This window comes from Pipra filicauda, unplaced genomic scaffold, assembly GCF_003945595.2.
Source record: "Pipra filicauda isolate LSUMZ 115617 unplaced genomic scaffold, ASM394559v2 scaffold312_size1046226_pilon, whole genome shotgun sequence".
Taxonomy (NCBI): domain Eukaryota; kingdom Metazoa; phylum Chordata; class Aves; order Passeriformes; family Pipridae; genus Pipra; species Pipra filicauda.
In genome coordinates, this window is record NW_024104435.1 from 611,861 (window position 1) to 627,449 (window position 15,589).

The 15,589-nt window shown below is 43.6% G+C and overlaps 2 protein-coding genes across 2 annotated transcripts in view; both read right to left on the bottom strand.

Annotated features, from left to right (window-relative positions):
- NDNF (neuron derived neurotrophic factor) overlaps nucleotides 1-11,360 on the bottom strand; it is a 36,085-nt gene extending 24,725 nt beyond the window's left edge. The window contains exons 1-4 of the mRNA XM_027741895.2: nucleotides 11,216-11,360; nucleotides 10,161-10,212; nucleotides 5,659-5,775; nucleotides 267-428 (exon numbers count right to left, since the gene is read on the bottom strand). The gene's annotated coding sequence lies outside the window, so the exon portion shown is untranslated. The remainder of the gene's footprint in view (nucleotides 1-266; nucleotides 429-5,658; nucleotides 5,776-10,160; nucleotides 10,213-11,215) is intronic.
- Nucleotides 11,361-11,618: 258 nt separating this feature from the next.
- TNIP3 (TNFAIP3 interacting protein 3) overlaps nucleotides 11,619-15,589 on the bottom strand; it is a 56,171-nt gene continuing 52,200 nt past the window's right edge. The window contains exon 14 of the mRNA XM_039383515.1: nucleotides 11,619-12,344. Coding sequence (XP_039239449.1) covers nucleotides 12,313-12,344 — 32 coding nt within the window. The 3' untranslated portion in view covers nucleotides 11,619-12,312. The remainder of the gene's footprint in view (nucleotides 12,345-15,589) is intronic.

Sequence of the window (15,589 nt, forward strand, 5' to 3'; positions counted from 1 at the left end):
GAAACTAAGCACTAACTCTTTTTTCTTTTTGCATGTAGTGCTTTTGCTTGTAGTGCCCTAAATTTCAGCTCTACATACAGCTTCATTCTGCTCCTCATAAATCCTCAGTGCAACAGTAGTAATTGCAAATATTAGGGCATATTTGAGGGGTCCATAAGTACCTCCCTGTGAAACACAAAAGACTGGGACCTATTAGGCAGAAAACTACAACAGATTTAAAAAACAGATTTGGGGTTTATTTTGGCCACTGATTGAGAAGGATTTACCTTTGCACAGGACAGACAAGGGGAGTCTGTAGTGTTCTAGTTCCTTCCAGGCCACTGAAAAATCCATGGCATCAACCTCTTCTACTTCTCCTTCCTCCCTCCAGGTGAAGACCACCCTTTGGTATCCTCAGCTCTCATTCCAAGGCTGAGGCTTCTTGCCTTCTGGTTAACCAGTGATAAGAAGAAAACATAAAGTTACAAACTCTACTCAGCAGAAGCACCCAAGTCACCATGATGACAACATTCTTCCCTTTGGGCTTTCCCAGAAGATCCCGAGCTGGGTGTAACACAAATTCTGAGCATTTTTGTACGTCTGTACCACATCACATTGCTGTGTGCAGTAGGTGTGGGCCCTCTCTGGACAGAACAGCCCTGGATGAGCAGTGACCCATGTCACTGAGTGCATTTAACGAGCAGACACCCAGAGCACTCCTTGGAAATCAGAACATGCCATTTTCTTAATAGACAGAAAACACCAAGAAAGAAAGAGCAAGAGGAAAATTGTCAGTCATTGACCAGTGACAGCATTGCTGGGAGAATCTGAAATACAGCAGCACTAAGATTTGATTCTCTGTAATTACTGATAGGGAGCAATGAGGAAAAGAACGTGTCTCCTCTGTGGAGTCCCAGGTTTCAACTTTATCCATTTTCAAAGTCTGCACTACAGGCTGTAACGATACAAAAAGAGATTAAATTAAGCATGGTGCAACATCTGGCTGCTGCAAAACTGCAACTAGCTGCCACGGAGCGCTTAAAGTATACATCCAGCTATGTTAATGCACATATGCTCCTTTTTTCTTCCCCAAGTGTATCCAACAGCACTTGGCAATTAGCAGTGATGTTTTGTGTGCTGGCATGCACATAGACACAGGGGAGGAGAGCTCCAGGCAATGACTGAGTGGGATGGCGAGCTGTGGAATGGTTCTTCTAAAGGCATTACTGAAGGGAAGCTCATCCCGTATGATTTAGAATAAAAGATCATCTGACTGTTTTTTGTCAGAAATCCCATAGTATGAGGCAGTTGGCCTGCTTCATGTTGGCTGAAACCACAGGCTGTTCACTAAGAGCACATTTTTTGGTTGGTTGGTGCAGCTTAGAAATAAATCTGACAGCCAGTGTGTCACATTCAGCTTTATGTTACCCCCAGGACGCCCCCAGTGCCACCGGGATGGCTTCGTTACAGAGAACACAGGTGGGTTGTAATGACTTTCCTGTCTCATTAGGAGGTGAAATTAGTGATATCCACTTGCTTTGATTTCCATGAAGAACATGACGTGTCACCACCTCAGGGCCTGAATCTCCTCGGTGCTCGTACCACCCATGTGGAAGATAAGCACGATGTCCTCACAGCCAGAGTGTTTACACTGCTCTCCGATGTATTACTGCAGCAGTTTGATTACATGAATTACAAATGTGTTTCTAAAAACGTGTTTTTAAAGGCTTTTGAAGCGCAAATCTGAGAGGTGCTGTGCACACCAAAACTAGCATGGTCCTGGTGGCAATGACATGGAGCTGCACCTCTGAATCCACGGATTATGTCTTTCAGAAAACTTTGCAGACTAAGACACACTTAATTCTGCTTTCTTTGCCACACTCCAAAGTTTTATTAGCTGTCTTTTAGGTAACTAAATTTAAAATTGAACACTTTCCCTTCTCACTCCGAACACTTTCCCTTCTCACTCCCCAAATGTGTATTTTTTTCCTCTAAACCATTAAGCAAGTTTTCCAGTGCTTTGATTTTATATGGATTTAATAGCTAAGGGGTGTATTTATTATAATTAAATATGGGAAGCATAGTAAGGGACAGAGGGAGGGAGTGCTAAAACAGTTCTGCAAAGTCAGACAGCCACAAGAAAATGGAAACATCAATGAAAGCTTCAAGCACTTCTAGCTGCAAAAGTACATTTCCTTTTCTGCATCTTTAGCATGGAACATTTCCTCTTACAAGCAAGCACTTGGGAAGCCAGGCTTGCTCAATTCAACCCTGTTGCTGGAACAATCCAATAGAAACAAGGACTATGTCCTATTTTCCCAGCTTCTGCAGCAGCCCACTGGAGCTTTATCCCTCAAGCACGAGCTCCATCTGGTGGGCTTTCCCAAAACGTCGAAGCATCCTTCCAGTCGTCCTGGAGCCAAATACAGGTGCCTCAGCCTGGGAATTTTAGACACAGTTTGGTTCAGGGGATTGGTTTTGGTCCTCAGGGTCAAAGCCAGAGTTACACACCGCCCCAAGGAGAACTGACAGGACCAGCAATCCAGCACTTTGCCGCAGAGTTGGTCTTGCTTTGGTCTGAGCTCAAAGGACAACAAAGTGAAAGCTCCCCCTGCCTGGCTGGTCAGCTCTTGCAGAGGGAAGTCACCGCCACATTTGTGTCCGGGAACCTCTGAATTCCCGTGCTTTGGAAACAATCAACGCAGCAGTCTTAAATGCGTTTTCCGGTGTCAAGCCTTACAATATCCCTGTGCAACCAGTATCATGCTCTTTACTGACGAGAAAACAGGGAAAACGAAAGCTACTTCAAGAAGAGAATCACCTAAGGCAAACTGAGTCCGGTCACACGGCAAAGCAGTGACAGGAGCCTCGATCCCTCAGCATCTTCTCCAACTGCTGCACGCAGCCTCATCCATGGGAGACAGCACAGCTCAAGAACGGCAAAGTTCCCAAGTTTGCACTCTAGGATGTTATCACAGTTTTGAATCCTCTCTTATAAAACACGGGATCCTGTGAAAGACATTTTGCTGTGCCTAAATAGGACATCTATTTCAAAGATCTATAATTGCTTCCTGTCTCAAGTGTACAGATGATAAAGGCCAAAGCAGAAGATTACAAGTTAACTGTAATAAATTGCATTGGCCAGGAAAGCAGAATCTGAACACACGCAAGATCGAAGTGATAGAGAACACAATTATGCAAAGCTTAAAAACCCACATCTTATGTAAGAGCAGAAGTTTGTCTCTGCCTCAAGAGCACAGCATGTGGGAACGCACGTAACTTGTTCGCCTTCAGTCCTGGTAGGAGCCTCCCCAAATTGGGCAGGGCAGCAGGATTCATATGGATATGTGGATGGCTCACACACAGCCTCAGACGTGCGTGTGCAGCCAACAAGCCCCAAGTTTGTCTGTTTTTTCATTGTGTTCATGTTCTCAGGAGCAAAAGGCACAACAGAGACGCTTCTATTTACCATCCCCTTGCAGCCATTCAAAAGGAGTTACTGGGGACTCTTGATAAGAGCAAGGACTGCTTGTTAGAAGGTGGGCAATTAACAGGGAAATGCCAGAGGAGAGCTGAATGTCTGTGTGTGGTCCTCAGGGAAGTCCACGGGAGAGTTTGCCTCAAGACATTAGGAAATCTGGGTAGATAAGCTGCTACCGAAGCTATAAGGACCAAGGAGGAATTGACTGGATACATTTACTTAATTTTTCCTCTCCTTTTTACAACAACAGCTGGAGGAACACAGGGAATCAACTAAATCTGAGGGCGTGGAAAGAGCACCCCTGAACTAAGTGGCTGGAAATGCTTCTGGGTATTCCAAGTGGAACTGTTTGCTTAAAGATAATTATTTTTCTCAGCACCAGCTTTAAGGTTTTTCATACAAACTGATGAAATATTTTGCAGCCCCAGTTACTTCTCCCACTCCTCCACACAGAACTGGCATTTATTGTCTGTGAACACCCTGGCCTGCTATGCTGGAAGGCTTTGAGGAATGTTACTAGGATCACTGCTTAAAAAACACACTTAATACAAGAAACATGCAGGCAAAAATACTCACAAGCCCCAAGTTTCTTACGGGAATCTGCTTTCTCCTGGGTTCCATGGGTAGCTCTTCTCTTTTAATTCCTCTTTTGCTAATCTTTCTGGGGATAATCAGAATCCAAACTTGGAAAGGGAGTTCCCTGTGGCAAACATGTATCCCCCAGGGAGAGGGAAGTGCCCCATCACACCATATAGACAGTGTTTCCACAGTGCTGATCAACTAACACAGGCAGAGAGGGCAAAGTCATGCAATGCCTTCATGTGCAACCAACAGCTGATGATAACAACTGTCCCAAGAACAAGCCCCAAAAAATAAGGCCATCTCCTACATGCCAATATCCCCAATGTTGCTGAGAAAACAGGTCATTCAAAGGGTCAAGGTTCCCTTCTAGGATTTGTAAGTGTTGGCTTAGTAAAGAGAAAGAGAAAGGAAATAGCATTTTAAAACCAGGCAAAAGCAAAATAGGAAACGTGCAGCTTGGAAGTCACTCATTTTCCCCATCACCATCATAATCTTTGAAAGCAGGATAAGATGCAGTACATTTCTTTTCAAATATTTTACTCTTGTTAAGCAAGAAATGGGATGATGGAGAATTAGAGAGAGAGGAGGCATTAGCACCAGCTACAGCTTAGTCACAGCAAGGCAATCCTGCTTCAGTAAAGGTCTGGCACTACGCAGACAAGGCAGCTCCTCAGGTGCTTCCTTAATACATCCCACTTTTCCAGAAAAGATAGTGTGGTTTCTCTGTGAAGCCATCACGATGATGATAGTGACCATGTCCACAAAAATCCTGTCACCAGATCAAGGGAAGACCAGCATCAAAGCACTTCAGCCTGGCATCAATAAGGACATTCAGTGTATTGACTGGATCACCTGCCAGCCCATCACCTCATTTGTCATGCACTAATTCATAACCTTCTCCTGCTTTATTGACAGCATTACAGATTTCCTTGGAATTGGCCTGGATGTGCACTACAAATGTCCTACAGCTTACACACCCATTCCCTCCAGAGCCAATAGCCAGGCACTGTGGCCCTGGGTCACTGAAGCTGGATCTCCTAGGGACAGGTCTCACCTGGCTGAGGTCCTGTGTGGATTCTCTGCTATCTAATAAGCCCAGAGCACATGCTGAGATTTCCTTGAGACAAAAGATTCCCCTACCTTCTACCTGCCCACCCTTCAGACCTGCTGGCTTTCTACCAAATTGACTGAAGCTGGCAAATGTGACATTTCATGGATGATACAGTCACCAGGAAGGTCTGGCAGACAGATGCATGGGCACAGCCAGCACAGCTTCATGAACACTGTTCCATAGGAAACCAGGCAAAAAGCATGGACCACTTCTGCCTGGGTCCCTTCCCCTCCATGCAAGGGAAAGGCTGGGTCATACCTCTGTTTGGGAACTCTGAAAAATGACCTGCTCCCTCTAACGAAGAGCCTGTGCCTTGGGCAACGGAAACCAGCTCCCGTGAGGTGAGGGAATGGCCCAGGAAGCCTTTGGAGAAGTCAGGTATTTTTACTGTACTTTGTCACTCCAAAGGAAATGTGTTTAAATTGCCAGGAATGGTTTTTCATGCTGGTCAAAAATCGTGTCATTTTGGGCAAATGCAGCCTTGCTCTCAGCTATGAGCACTGACCTTCTCCCTCCTGCTGAAACACCACACTGAGGGGTGAAGGAGGCCGAGGACAGGAAGGGTGTCCATTGTCCATTGCCATTCCAGCTCATGGAGGTGCACCACGGGCCTTTCCACATCCTGTGGGCAGAGAGGAGACAGTGGTTTAGCTCAGGAGGGCCTTCATCACGACAGGAAAAACAGCAGCAGAACAACAGTGTGCTTTTGTGAGCAGGACAGAACGCTTTGGAGCCCAATTAAACTCCTCTAGTAAACTTGGAGCACTCTTATAAAAGAGTAAATAAAAACCCATGGAAACACACTTCTCCCTCAGCAGTGTGTAAACATAAAGCTGGCACTGAGAAAGCAAAGCAGGGTGGCAGGGAGTGGGCTCTGCCAGCCCGGAGTGCAGCATGCCATTAACACGGGCAAAGCTGCTCAGCCTGGGAAGACTTCAAAAATTAGACCCTGGTGAAGGCTGAACTCTGGGTTAAAATGAAATCTTAATTTTCTCTTACTGCTCTGCTCTTCCTGGGGACACAGTATGTTATGGGGCTTGGTTTAAAGTGTTACCAACCTTGCTAGATTTCTTTCCTAGAAGGACGAGGATGTATATTTATCGTATTTAGCTCTTACACTCCAACCTCCACAGCTGAACACTTATTCTCTATAACAGAAATATGCAAGTACACGCAGGAGCACCTGCACATACAGTCCCAGACCACCTGGAAGAGCCTGAGTTTTCCACACATGTTTTTTCTATAGAGCAAGGAAAATCTGGGCATTTTAGCAAAGCCAGACTCGGCCTGGGCTCTGCAGAGCCCCACCGGGTTTCTGGGGACTTCAGAGGCAGAATGTCTGCAGAATTTCAGGGACTAATATGTCAAAGTTTAGAGTAGCCTAAAGAATTTAGTGGAGATTTAGATGCCTGCAACTGAAATGTAATAATTTTGAGAACAATTAACTGAGATGAATGGCATCTGCTTGGTAGCCATGAAACACTGAGCCAGTGTTACACCCACCAGCACACATAAATCGAGGTGCAGTGCCTGGATCATTTTCTTCCCAGATGAAGAAAGGCTTACAGTCTTCATATGATTAAGCTGGTCCAAATAAAACGAAATGAAATACTGCTCATAAACAATAGTGATGTTTACATACAGAAACTAAACAAATTTGGGCAGAATAGGCTGAAAGAATAAGAACAAACAGGAAACTCATAAGGGATATTCCTTCCTTATTAATATCCTCCCCCTTCCTGGTACTGCTCAGAGGTTTTTTTTGTTTGCATTTCCCACATCCCTTATCTGTGCTTTCAGATACAGAAAGCCACACAACATGCCATAGCTTGAATGTCTGCATTCATCAAAGTGAAAACTTCTATTAATAAGAACTCAATTATTTGGAAAAGGTGCCCTGGCAGTACAGCACCACCTTTTTAAGTTCTCTTCCAATGGGAATTTTACTTTCTGCAAACCTCATCTGACTCGAAAAAAACCCCAAAACAACCAAACAAGTAAATGGTTTGCTGTGACTCCAAAGTAAAGGACTGCAAAGGAATGAGCGTGGAAAGTGGAGCCTGTCACAAGCACCTGTGGAACAGTAGGAAGTTATGGTCAGCTCGTGAATAGTAGCACTAAGACTCCACATGGGAATACTATTAAATTAACAGCACATTCAGATTAATTGCCCCTTTTTTTTTTTTTCTTCTGGGGTCTTTTTTTTGTTTCAGTTGCCCAACAGGTATCTGGTAATGCAGAACTGTGGTGCTCAGAGGTCACCCTGCAAATGCAGTGGGTTTGATTTGGCGGGGAGGTTTTCTGGGTTTGCAGCTCTTTCTTAGCTGTGCTTCAAAGTGCTGCCTTATTAATTTATCAGGCAGGTAGAAAAGCAGCCCCAGCATTCTGACCCCACCACACCCCAATCCCCAGGGAAGTCAGGTGTCTCTTCAGGCGTCATGAGCAGTGAGATGACAACATCACACACAGACTTTGAATTTTAACTATCACCAGTAAGGATTAGGAGCAATCCCTGTGAACAACCAATTTTGCTGGCGTTACTAAGCCAGACTCGAGGCTGCTTTTAGTTAACTCTAATGCAATATTCATGCCTCAAACCTGATTTTAGCAAGTTCCCTTCCCTTCTAGAGAAAGCGCATCACTGGAGGCTCCAAGTCCCCTGTTTGACATCCCCACACTCACTTAACTCTTGACCACAGGAGAATTTTAACAGGGAATAAAGTAATCCCTCTCTTGCTACTGCCAGCATAAGAGAGTATTGTTATCCCAGTTCATAAGAAATCAGCTTTTCTCCTGTACAGCTTTTCTTTCCTACAAGAACCCTGGAAATAAGGGGTGATTCACTGCCCCTCCAAAGCTGTTTTGGTGTCTGAACAGGTCACTTATGCAGAAAGGACTTCATTTGAAATATCCTGCTCTTTGGTGCTGATGACTGTGTTTTTCTGGTATCCTTGCTAACCCCTTCCATTTGGCATAACTAGGATTGTTTCTTCTGACATTATTTCCACAGATTCCATGCTGGGTCATGACTATACAGGATAGGCTGCAAATTTGGCACTGGGGAGAGAAAGGGGGAAAGAATAGGAATTACAAAAAGACCACCTCTGATTTCAATCTTCAGAAAAGGGCAGTTTTTCCTAACTTTTAGCATAGGGACATAATCTGGCTGGTGCTTTGTGCTTAACCTTGAGTAATAAGTTAAAAGTGACTGCTATATTTAGTCACAGATGGCTGGTTTTGTGAACAACTTGCAAAGAAGCTATGCATGTGCCAGCCCTACAGGATAATGCCATTGCCTTAAATGGACTAATTTGGGATTAACACAACTAAGAGATGAGACACAGGAAGCCTGAACGCAGGAAGGCACAAAATGAAAACTTCCTCCAAGAAAATTAAAACATCTCCCTCTCTTCTCTCAGCTAAAGCAAATAACTCAACGAAAGAAACCAACCAGATGGCAAAAAAAGCAACAAAGGAGTTCTACCATTGGTCAAAGCTGTAACTTTTTTCTTCAGCAGGTCATGCCATACAAACATCCTGCTGTCGCTCCACGAGACTTCCCTTCTCCAAATCCTTTCCCTTGGCCATGGGAAGAGCCTCAGACCCCCCTTGGTCTGGTGTCTCCCATTAGACCAAGAAAGTTGCAATCCACAGGCTCAGTCTTGCAAGGTCTGACCTCCTCCAGTGATCACCAGACTGCACGTGGCACTGTGCCCCATCACATTCCTGCCTGCCCTCCTTGCCTCAGCCCTGCTCCCATCACCTCCAGCCCATGGCATGTTTGGAGGCCAGCGTGGACCTTCTGCTCTCCCACCAGCAGCCCTTGGACAGGAAGCACCTGGGTGTTTCCCTTTTATAGGGCAGGTGGAAGCGGGGCTGTTGCTGCTATGAGTGAAAACACAGCGTTAACCAGCATCCGGGCTCCTTGGTGGGAAAGTGTTTTATTAATCAAAAAAATATTTTCCACCCCTGTGGTGTCTTGCAGGCCTTTAAACTTGCATCTGCACAGATCAGGGGAATTCTTCTGTCATTCTCACAGCAAAGTTAAAATACAGAAACCATTTTTAAATGTCAGGATTTTATTTTTTTTTTTTTAAATAAGAGTGAGAACTTCAACCTGATTAGAAATATTCTCTCAGCTCAGCACAGGGTGCTCTGGGCAAGGTAGAATTTTCCATCTCATTACATTTCCAATTCATTGGAGTGGGAAGAATAGGGAGAGCTGGAGCAGCTGAGATTGCTTGAGCAAAATGTATCACCATACACCACCTACTTTTTCTCATTCTAGACTGCTGAAGGAGAGAGAGGGGGATAAGACCAGAAATTTTGGGAATCTCATAATCCTAATTACCCAGAAACCTGTTGCTGCCGTGTTATCCAGCCTTCCCACCACAGGAGAGTGTAGGTATTTGGGGCACCCCACGTGCTTTGCCTACAGCATTGCCATGAACCCAGCTCCCCTTGTAAGCAGAGTTTCTCAGGCCATTAAAGCAGCTCCTAACTTTATCAGCAATGTCAGAGTAACAATTGTTCCTTCCTAAAACAAATGACAGCCTGAGACTAAGGAGGGATGGTATTTAGTGATTTATAAAGACAGGCAACTCATCACCAATGAAATCTTCCCTTCATGCCACACATTATCTAAGAGTAGAAAGAAATAGCTATAAATATAGAATGGAATAAGCATTGACTTGGCTGTCACCAGTAGACCTTCAGGCCTTCAGAAGAAAAAGACAATTTTAAAACAACAAATTTTTGGCAAGGTACAGAACTTAAAATACCTGGGAAGTAAAACAGTGGTCAGTCAAAACAAAAAACTTTAAGTCATGGATATGTTGGTGTCACATCATCACGGAAAAAAAAAAAAAAGAAAGGGACAAAACCTCCCAAAAGACACCAGGCTTTTAAGGAAGAACTGGGAGTGTTGATATCCATTTTTGGCAAAGCTCAGGGAAGGAAAAAGGCCTGCTAAGAACACGATGGTTGATTTTAACTAAAATAACTCACCCCCTCAAAGCTGCCTGGGTCACTGCAGAAAGCGTATCCTTTGGGGCAGCACCTGCATTTGGGAAACATACATCACTCCAAGAAAACCTAGAGGAAAAGCAACTTACAGGCATTTTATATGCATTTTAAAATATACAAATTATCTGGCATAATAAAAAAAAAAGGAATCCCCCACACTAAGAGGGGTTAGGATTTGTGTGAGTTGGAGTTTAGTCCTGTGCCCAAGCCTGACAAACATTAAAAGCCTGTGACTGAGCAGAGAAAAAACAAAAGATAGCCCTGCAAACAAACTATTTTCTTCCTGTGAATAGCCCGTGTTGAATCGCCTGCTCGGGGCAGACAATGCTTGCACAAGCTGTCAGATGATGAGTTAAGCACCACAAACGGCAGGAGCAAACCTGCCTGGTTAGTTGGGGGAAACAGCGGAACTGAATGGACCCGGAGGTTGCTGCCTCCCCCCAGGCACACACAGAAGCTCGTCTGTTCGGGGGATTCACGGCGTCTCTGAGTGTGGGGTGCTCTGCCCACAGCACTGGTCACCTGCTGAGACCTCCCATTGAATTGGGTTACATTATAATTGGATTTTCCGAAGGCACCTCATTAGCATTTTCCATGATCTCACCCTTATTAGCCAAAGCACTAATCAGGAGTAGCGCAGTTACATTGTTTGCTGGTTAAATTATCTGCTGCTGTGGTGTCTGCAGGCCAGCTCCAAAGTCATGCACGGATAAAAACTCCTCTCTCTCTTACAGAGACCCGGGAGTTTATTCTGTAGCCAGTGTTGCAGTCAAACTCTATAGTTCATGGAAAGGCAATTTCCCTCCGGAGTCTGCTCTGCTCAGTGCTTTGCGTGTATTCTCCCCGAGTCCGTACTGTGGGTTAGGAATGTCATTGCTTGGATCCATGTCGGGGTCGCTCTACAGTGTAAAAGCAGAAAAATCCTTTCCCAGGGACTGTTCCCCATTGAGCCCAAAATCAAATGCTGAACATGTTTAACCCCGTAAGGTTCTTATTTCAGTGCACAGGCTTTTGTACACGGAAGGGAATGGAAATACCTGTTCTAAAAGCAGAAATGACACAGGCAGGCAATCTCGTAGCTGACAACTCTGTCTTTGCACAGCTCCAAAAGCTGTTTGTGTGGGAACTCCAATCCACATTAACTACTCCTGAGCTATCAGGAAAGCAGGCAGGACCCTCATGTGGCTTCATGGTGCAAAAATCTGATGCTTCTTTCAGGTGGGGTCCCAGCAGGTTCAGGTACCTGTCTCCCAGCAGCTGCCTTCTTAAAAGCCTGAAGGGAAAAGACAATCTTGCAAGTAGATTGTGAAGTAATATTTGCTGAACACCCACACGCCATAGTTTTCTGAAAAAATTTAATCATCTAAATACAATTTCACTTAAAAAGCCACGTTTTATTCTTGACTCATTACAGGAATCATTGGGAAATATAAAGCCATATTCACTGAGAAATTAAACCCATTAAATATTTCTACTAAAATTCTTCTGATACGAATAAGTGCACACAGAAAAAAACCTGCGGTTACTTTTCTCCATATAATTCTAGAGCCAAAACAAAATGAGAGCTGACCTGGACTCAGGAAGGGGCACCTTTTACTCAGCCTGGCATCACTGGTACCCTGTTTACAGTTACACAAATGTGTTCAAACAGTGAAGCAGATTTCCTTTTTACCAACCAAGAAAAAGATGTCAGAATTCGAGATGATATATCAACAAATCATTCCCTGGAATCAAGTAAGCCCTCTCTATAATTCTCAAACAACAACAACAAAAATCACAATGCTATTGAGTTTATAAGCTCTCGGATTCAAAACATATGTGACAGTCTGAATCCCCAGCAAGGGCTGCATCTTTTCTCATAAGGCTCTTTAACAGATTCTCAAAGGCAGCATAAACAGCATCTTCAGAACAAAGGGCAGTAACGCTTCCCAGCAGAGTTTAACTGGATCCTGAGGATCACCAGCCTGGATGATCTGCTTTTCTATTGCCCTTGCAGGGATTTCACCACACGTAAATCACATGCACTGAAGAGATAAGGAGCTGAGGGCAAAAAAAAACCCAGAAGAAAACAGAATAATGAAGTTGCAAGACTTGCTTGCAGACTCTGGTTTACACTTCTCCAGGTCTCGGGCTGTCAGTGCTGGGCTCCCTTCTCCGGGGATGAATCTGCATGAGTAAATCCACAGGAATTATTTTGAGACTGAGAAAAACAACTCACTTGTGATTAATTTCCCTCTGTTTTGTAACACTTTCACAGACACACCCCTAAAGCCAGTTCTGTACATCCCTACAAGACTGTAATCAATTCACTACAAGGGGCAGTAGGAGTGAAGAGGCAAAAGAGGGTAGAGATATCAGAGTGCACTGGTAGTTTCTCTCGACTTTCATCTAGTCCTGATGGTTTATAGAGAGCAAACATCAGGGTCTAATGATCTAAAACCCCCTGTAAAACCTTTGTAGACTTCTAAAAAGCTCAGCTGACATTCAGCAGGGCTCATAGGTGTACCTGGGCACGCAGGAGAGTAGGTAAGTATGACAGAGGGAACAATTAGGTAGCAGTACCTATGGCTAAGCAGGTGTCTGTGGCTCAAAAACCTGTTTGATAGTAACTCACTCAAGGTAGGAAAAAACAAAACTGAAGAAAGGAAAGATGCTATTGCTGATGTAACACAAGCTTCCTGAAGTTTCAAAAGATTTTGGAAATGCTGTAACACATCTCTAGTAACACACATGCAAGTACACACAGTATTTCACTTACATGAGAAACATTAAGAGTGAAATATTTCCAGCAGGGTTTTGAATTCGCCTGGAAGAGTTGCCCTGTAGCTGCTACACAGTAACCCCCTCACTCACTTCAAACCCACAGGGCTGATGAGATCCAAATGGACACGACAGAAAACCTGGTCCAAAAGGGCCACGTCTGTGCAAGGTAGATAAAGCTGACTTTTAAAAGCAATGCCTTTCCAAAACAGGCAACTTGACAGGTTCTGCAGTTAGAAACCACAGGTGTGCTAATGGCCTTTCTGTTCCATTGCAGTAGCAGAAATCAAGCTGTACTAGTAAAAATCCTGACAGTAATCACATTTTCATTCCCAATGGGGATGGCAAAGCTGCTAATTAAATCTGTCTCAACTACTTGGGAGCACTGGTAATTTCTCATGTAACATATGCACTGAGAACTGGCTAATACCAAAAATGTTTAGGGTCTGTGATTTTTTTTCCAGGAAAATTAAGATGTCAATTAATTGACTTTTTTTTTCCTGTCTGGTTTTCACTGAAGACCTCCACAAATCCATTTTTCAGTTTTTTCATTTTTTTTCTCCCTTTCCCTACAGATGTCATTATTTTCAGTGGAAAAACCCCTCCTCTTCTTCCAATTAGCTGTAATTATAACAACATTAGCAGCAAATTAGGTACCTCGAGGGCAAAAATCTGGAAAGCAGCAGAGTGTGGAAAGGGAACAGGAGATGAGATTATAATGAAAGTAAGTGGGCACATCCTGCTGCTTCATGTGCTCATCTGGGCATCCTTAGGGCTTTGCAGGTTGATTTCTGCTTTCCCAAATTATGCCAAGATTAAGCAAAGGGCTATATTTTGGTTTGTCCCTGTGCCTGGCATGACTGGATCCAACATAAAACATACAGCTCAGGTCACAGAAATCCATTACTTATATCTGATGTTCTGAAGGGGTGACTGGGGTCCTTGAATACATGTGCTGAGAATCTTTCTACCAGGGAAACAAATGCAGTAAGATTAATTTTGAAAGAGGAAAAGGCAGTACATGCCAGCAGTTGTGGCATGCAAAAGGGTTCTTGCTCTGAGTAGGCTTCTGAGCAATAAACCTCTTTCCCAGAGAATTTTGCATTTAAAAATTGAGTTCAGGGAAAATCTCCATAATCAATCTTTTTTTTTTTCAACTGTCTTTTCAATTTTGCACAGTTGGATAAGGAAGGAAGTCAACACTCCTTGCCAAATGAAGTGACATTAAGTACATTTGCTGGAAATCTTTCTGCCTTGCTCCTTAAAAATTAAACTCGAATCACTCAAAAAGCCCAAACAGAACCACACAATCAAGAAAAAAAAAAGCTCAGGAGCCAGGTCCAGGAACACTGAGCAAGCATGGAGAGACTCAGGAGCTCATGTCCCTCCAAAGGCAGCGTTGCTGGTTGAACAAGGCTAAGCTGGAAGAATTTAAGCACAGTTTAGGACTAGGCTTCTGCACAGCAAAGTACCTGGGGAGGGACCAGCCCAGAGGTGGGAAAGAAGAGTTATTCTATTGGAAATACATTGTCAGTGCAGTAAGAAAATATCTCATCATCTTCTTCCTTAATCTCTTCCTGTCTCCTATCACTTGCCTTTCCCTCTTTATCTGGACCTCCAAGGAAACACCTTTGGTTTTTTGGATGATTTCCCCTAATCCTGCTTTGCAGGTGGTTGCCCTGTGAGAACTCCCCGAGTGGTCTTTGCCTGGCAGCCTGATCTCCACAGCAGCCCACCTGCAGAGCATGGCTGGACACAAAATGTTCTTGTCCATCTTTCCCCTGCCGGCTTTCAGATGGAATATTTAATGTTTAGGAAGATATGGAGAAGAAATACTTATGTTCACAGAGAAGATGAACTCTGGTGTGAGTTATCTGAGTTTTTAAGCAGTTTTTTGAGGGCAGTTTTTCTTTCTTTTTTCACCCCATTCCTCTCATCCTTCCTATATTCTGATGAAGTTATTTCCAGCTAATCAGAAAGGGCTCAAATCAAAAAGTGCCAGATCCAAACCATCACACCACCCTGAGAGTTCAGTGCTGGACACAACATTGCTCCACAGGCTAGTGCTTAAGTGATCCTCTGCCAACTACCAAAACACATCTCTGGGGACAACAGCAGTCTGGAGAACAAACTTATAAAAAAATATGAGTTTCCCAATTAATTTCACTTCTGTTCAGCTCTGAAGTTACAACCTGTGATCTGTATTTTATAATTACTACTTAAGAAAAAATGCCCAGTGTCAAAGAAAAATTTGTTAAGGAAAACTTAAGGCTTTTCCTTAGAAATATCAATCTACTGAAATAGCATTCCTAAAGGAAACTGCTTCATGCCTAAAAGTTGCTGCACTGCTGATTTGTTTTTCTATAATGAAGTCCTAGCTCAGCAGAGATAAGATTTATCAGTCAGTTTATCATCTAATGAGAAAATGAAGGATGAGAAAATGAGATTCAGGAATGCTGCTGCACATACTGGTTCATTTAAACCCCCCATTGTAATTAGCACTTGCACAAAATAGAACAAAGAAATTGGAACATTGGGATACTTTGTCATCACATATTCTTGGGGTTTCTATCTTTGAAACCTTTCTCAAAATACTTACATGCAGATTTAATAGAGATCACTATATATAATATATGCACCTACATATAATA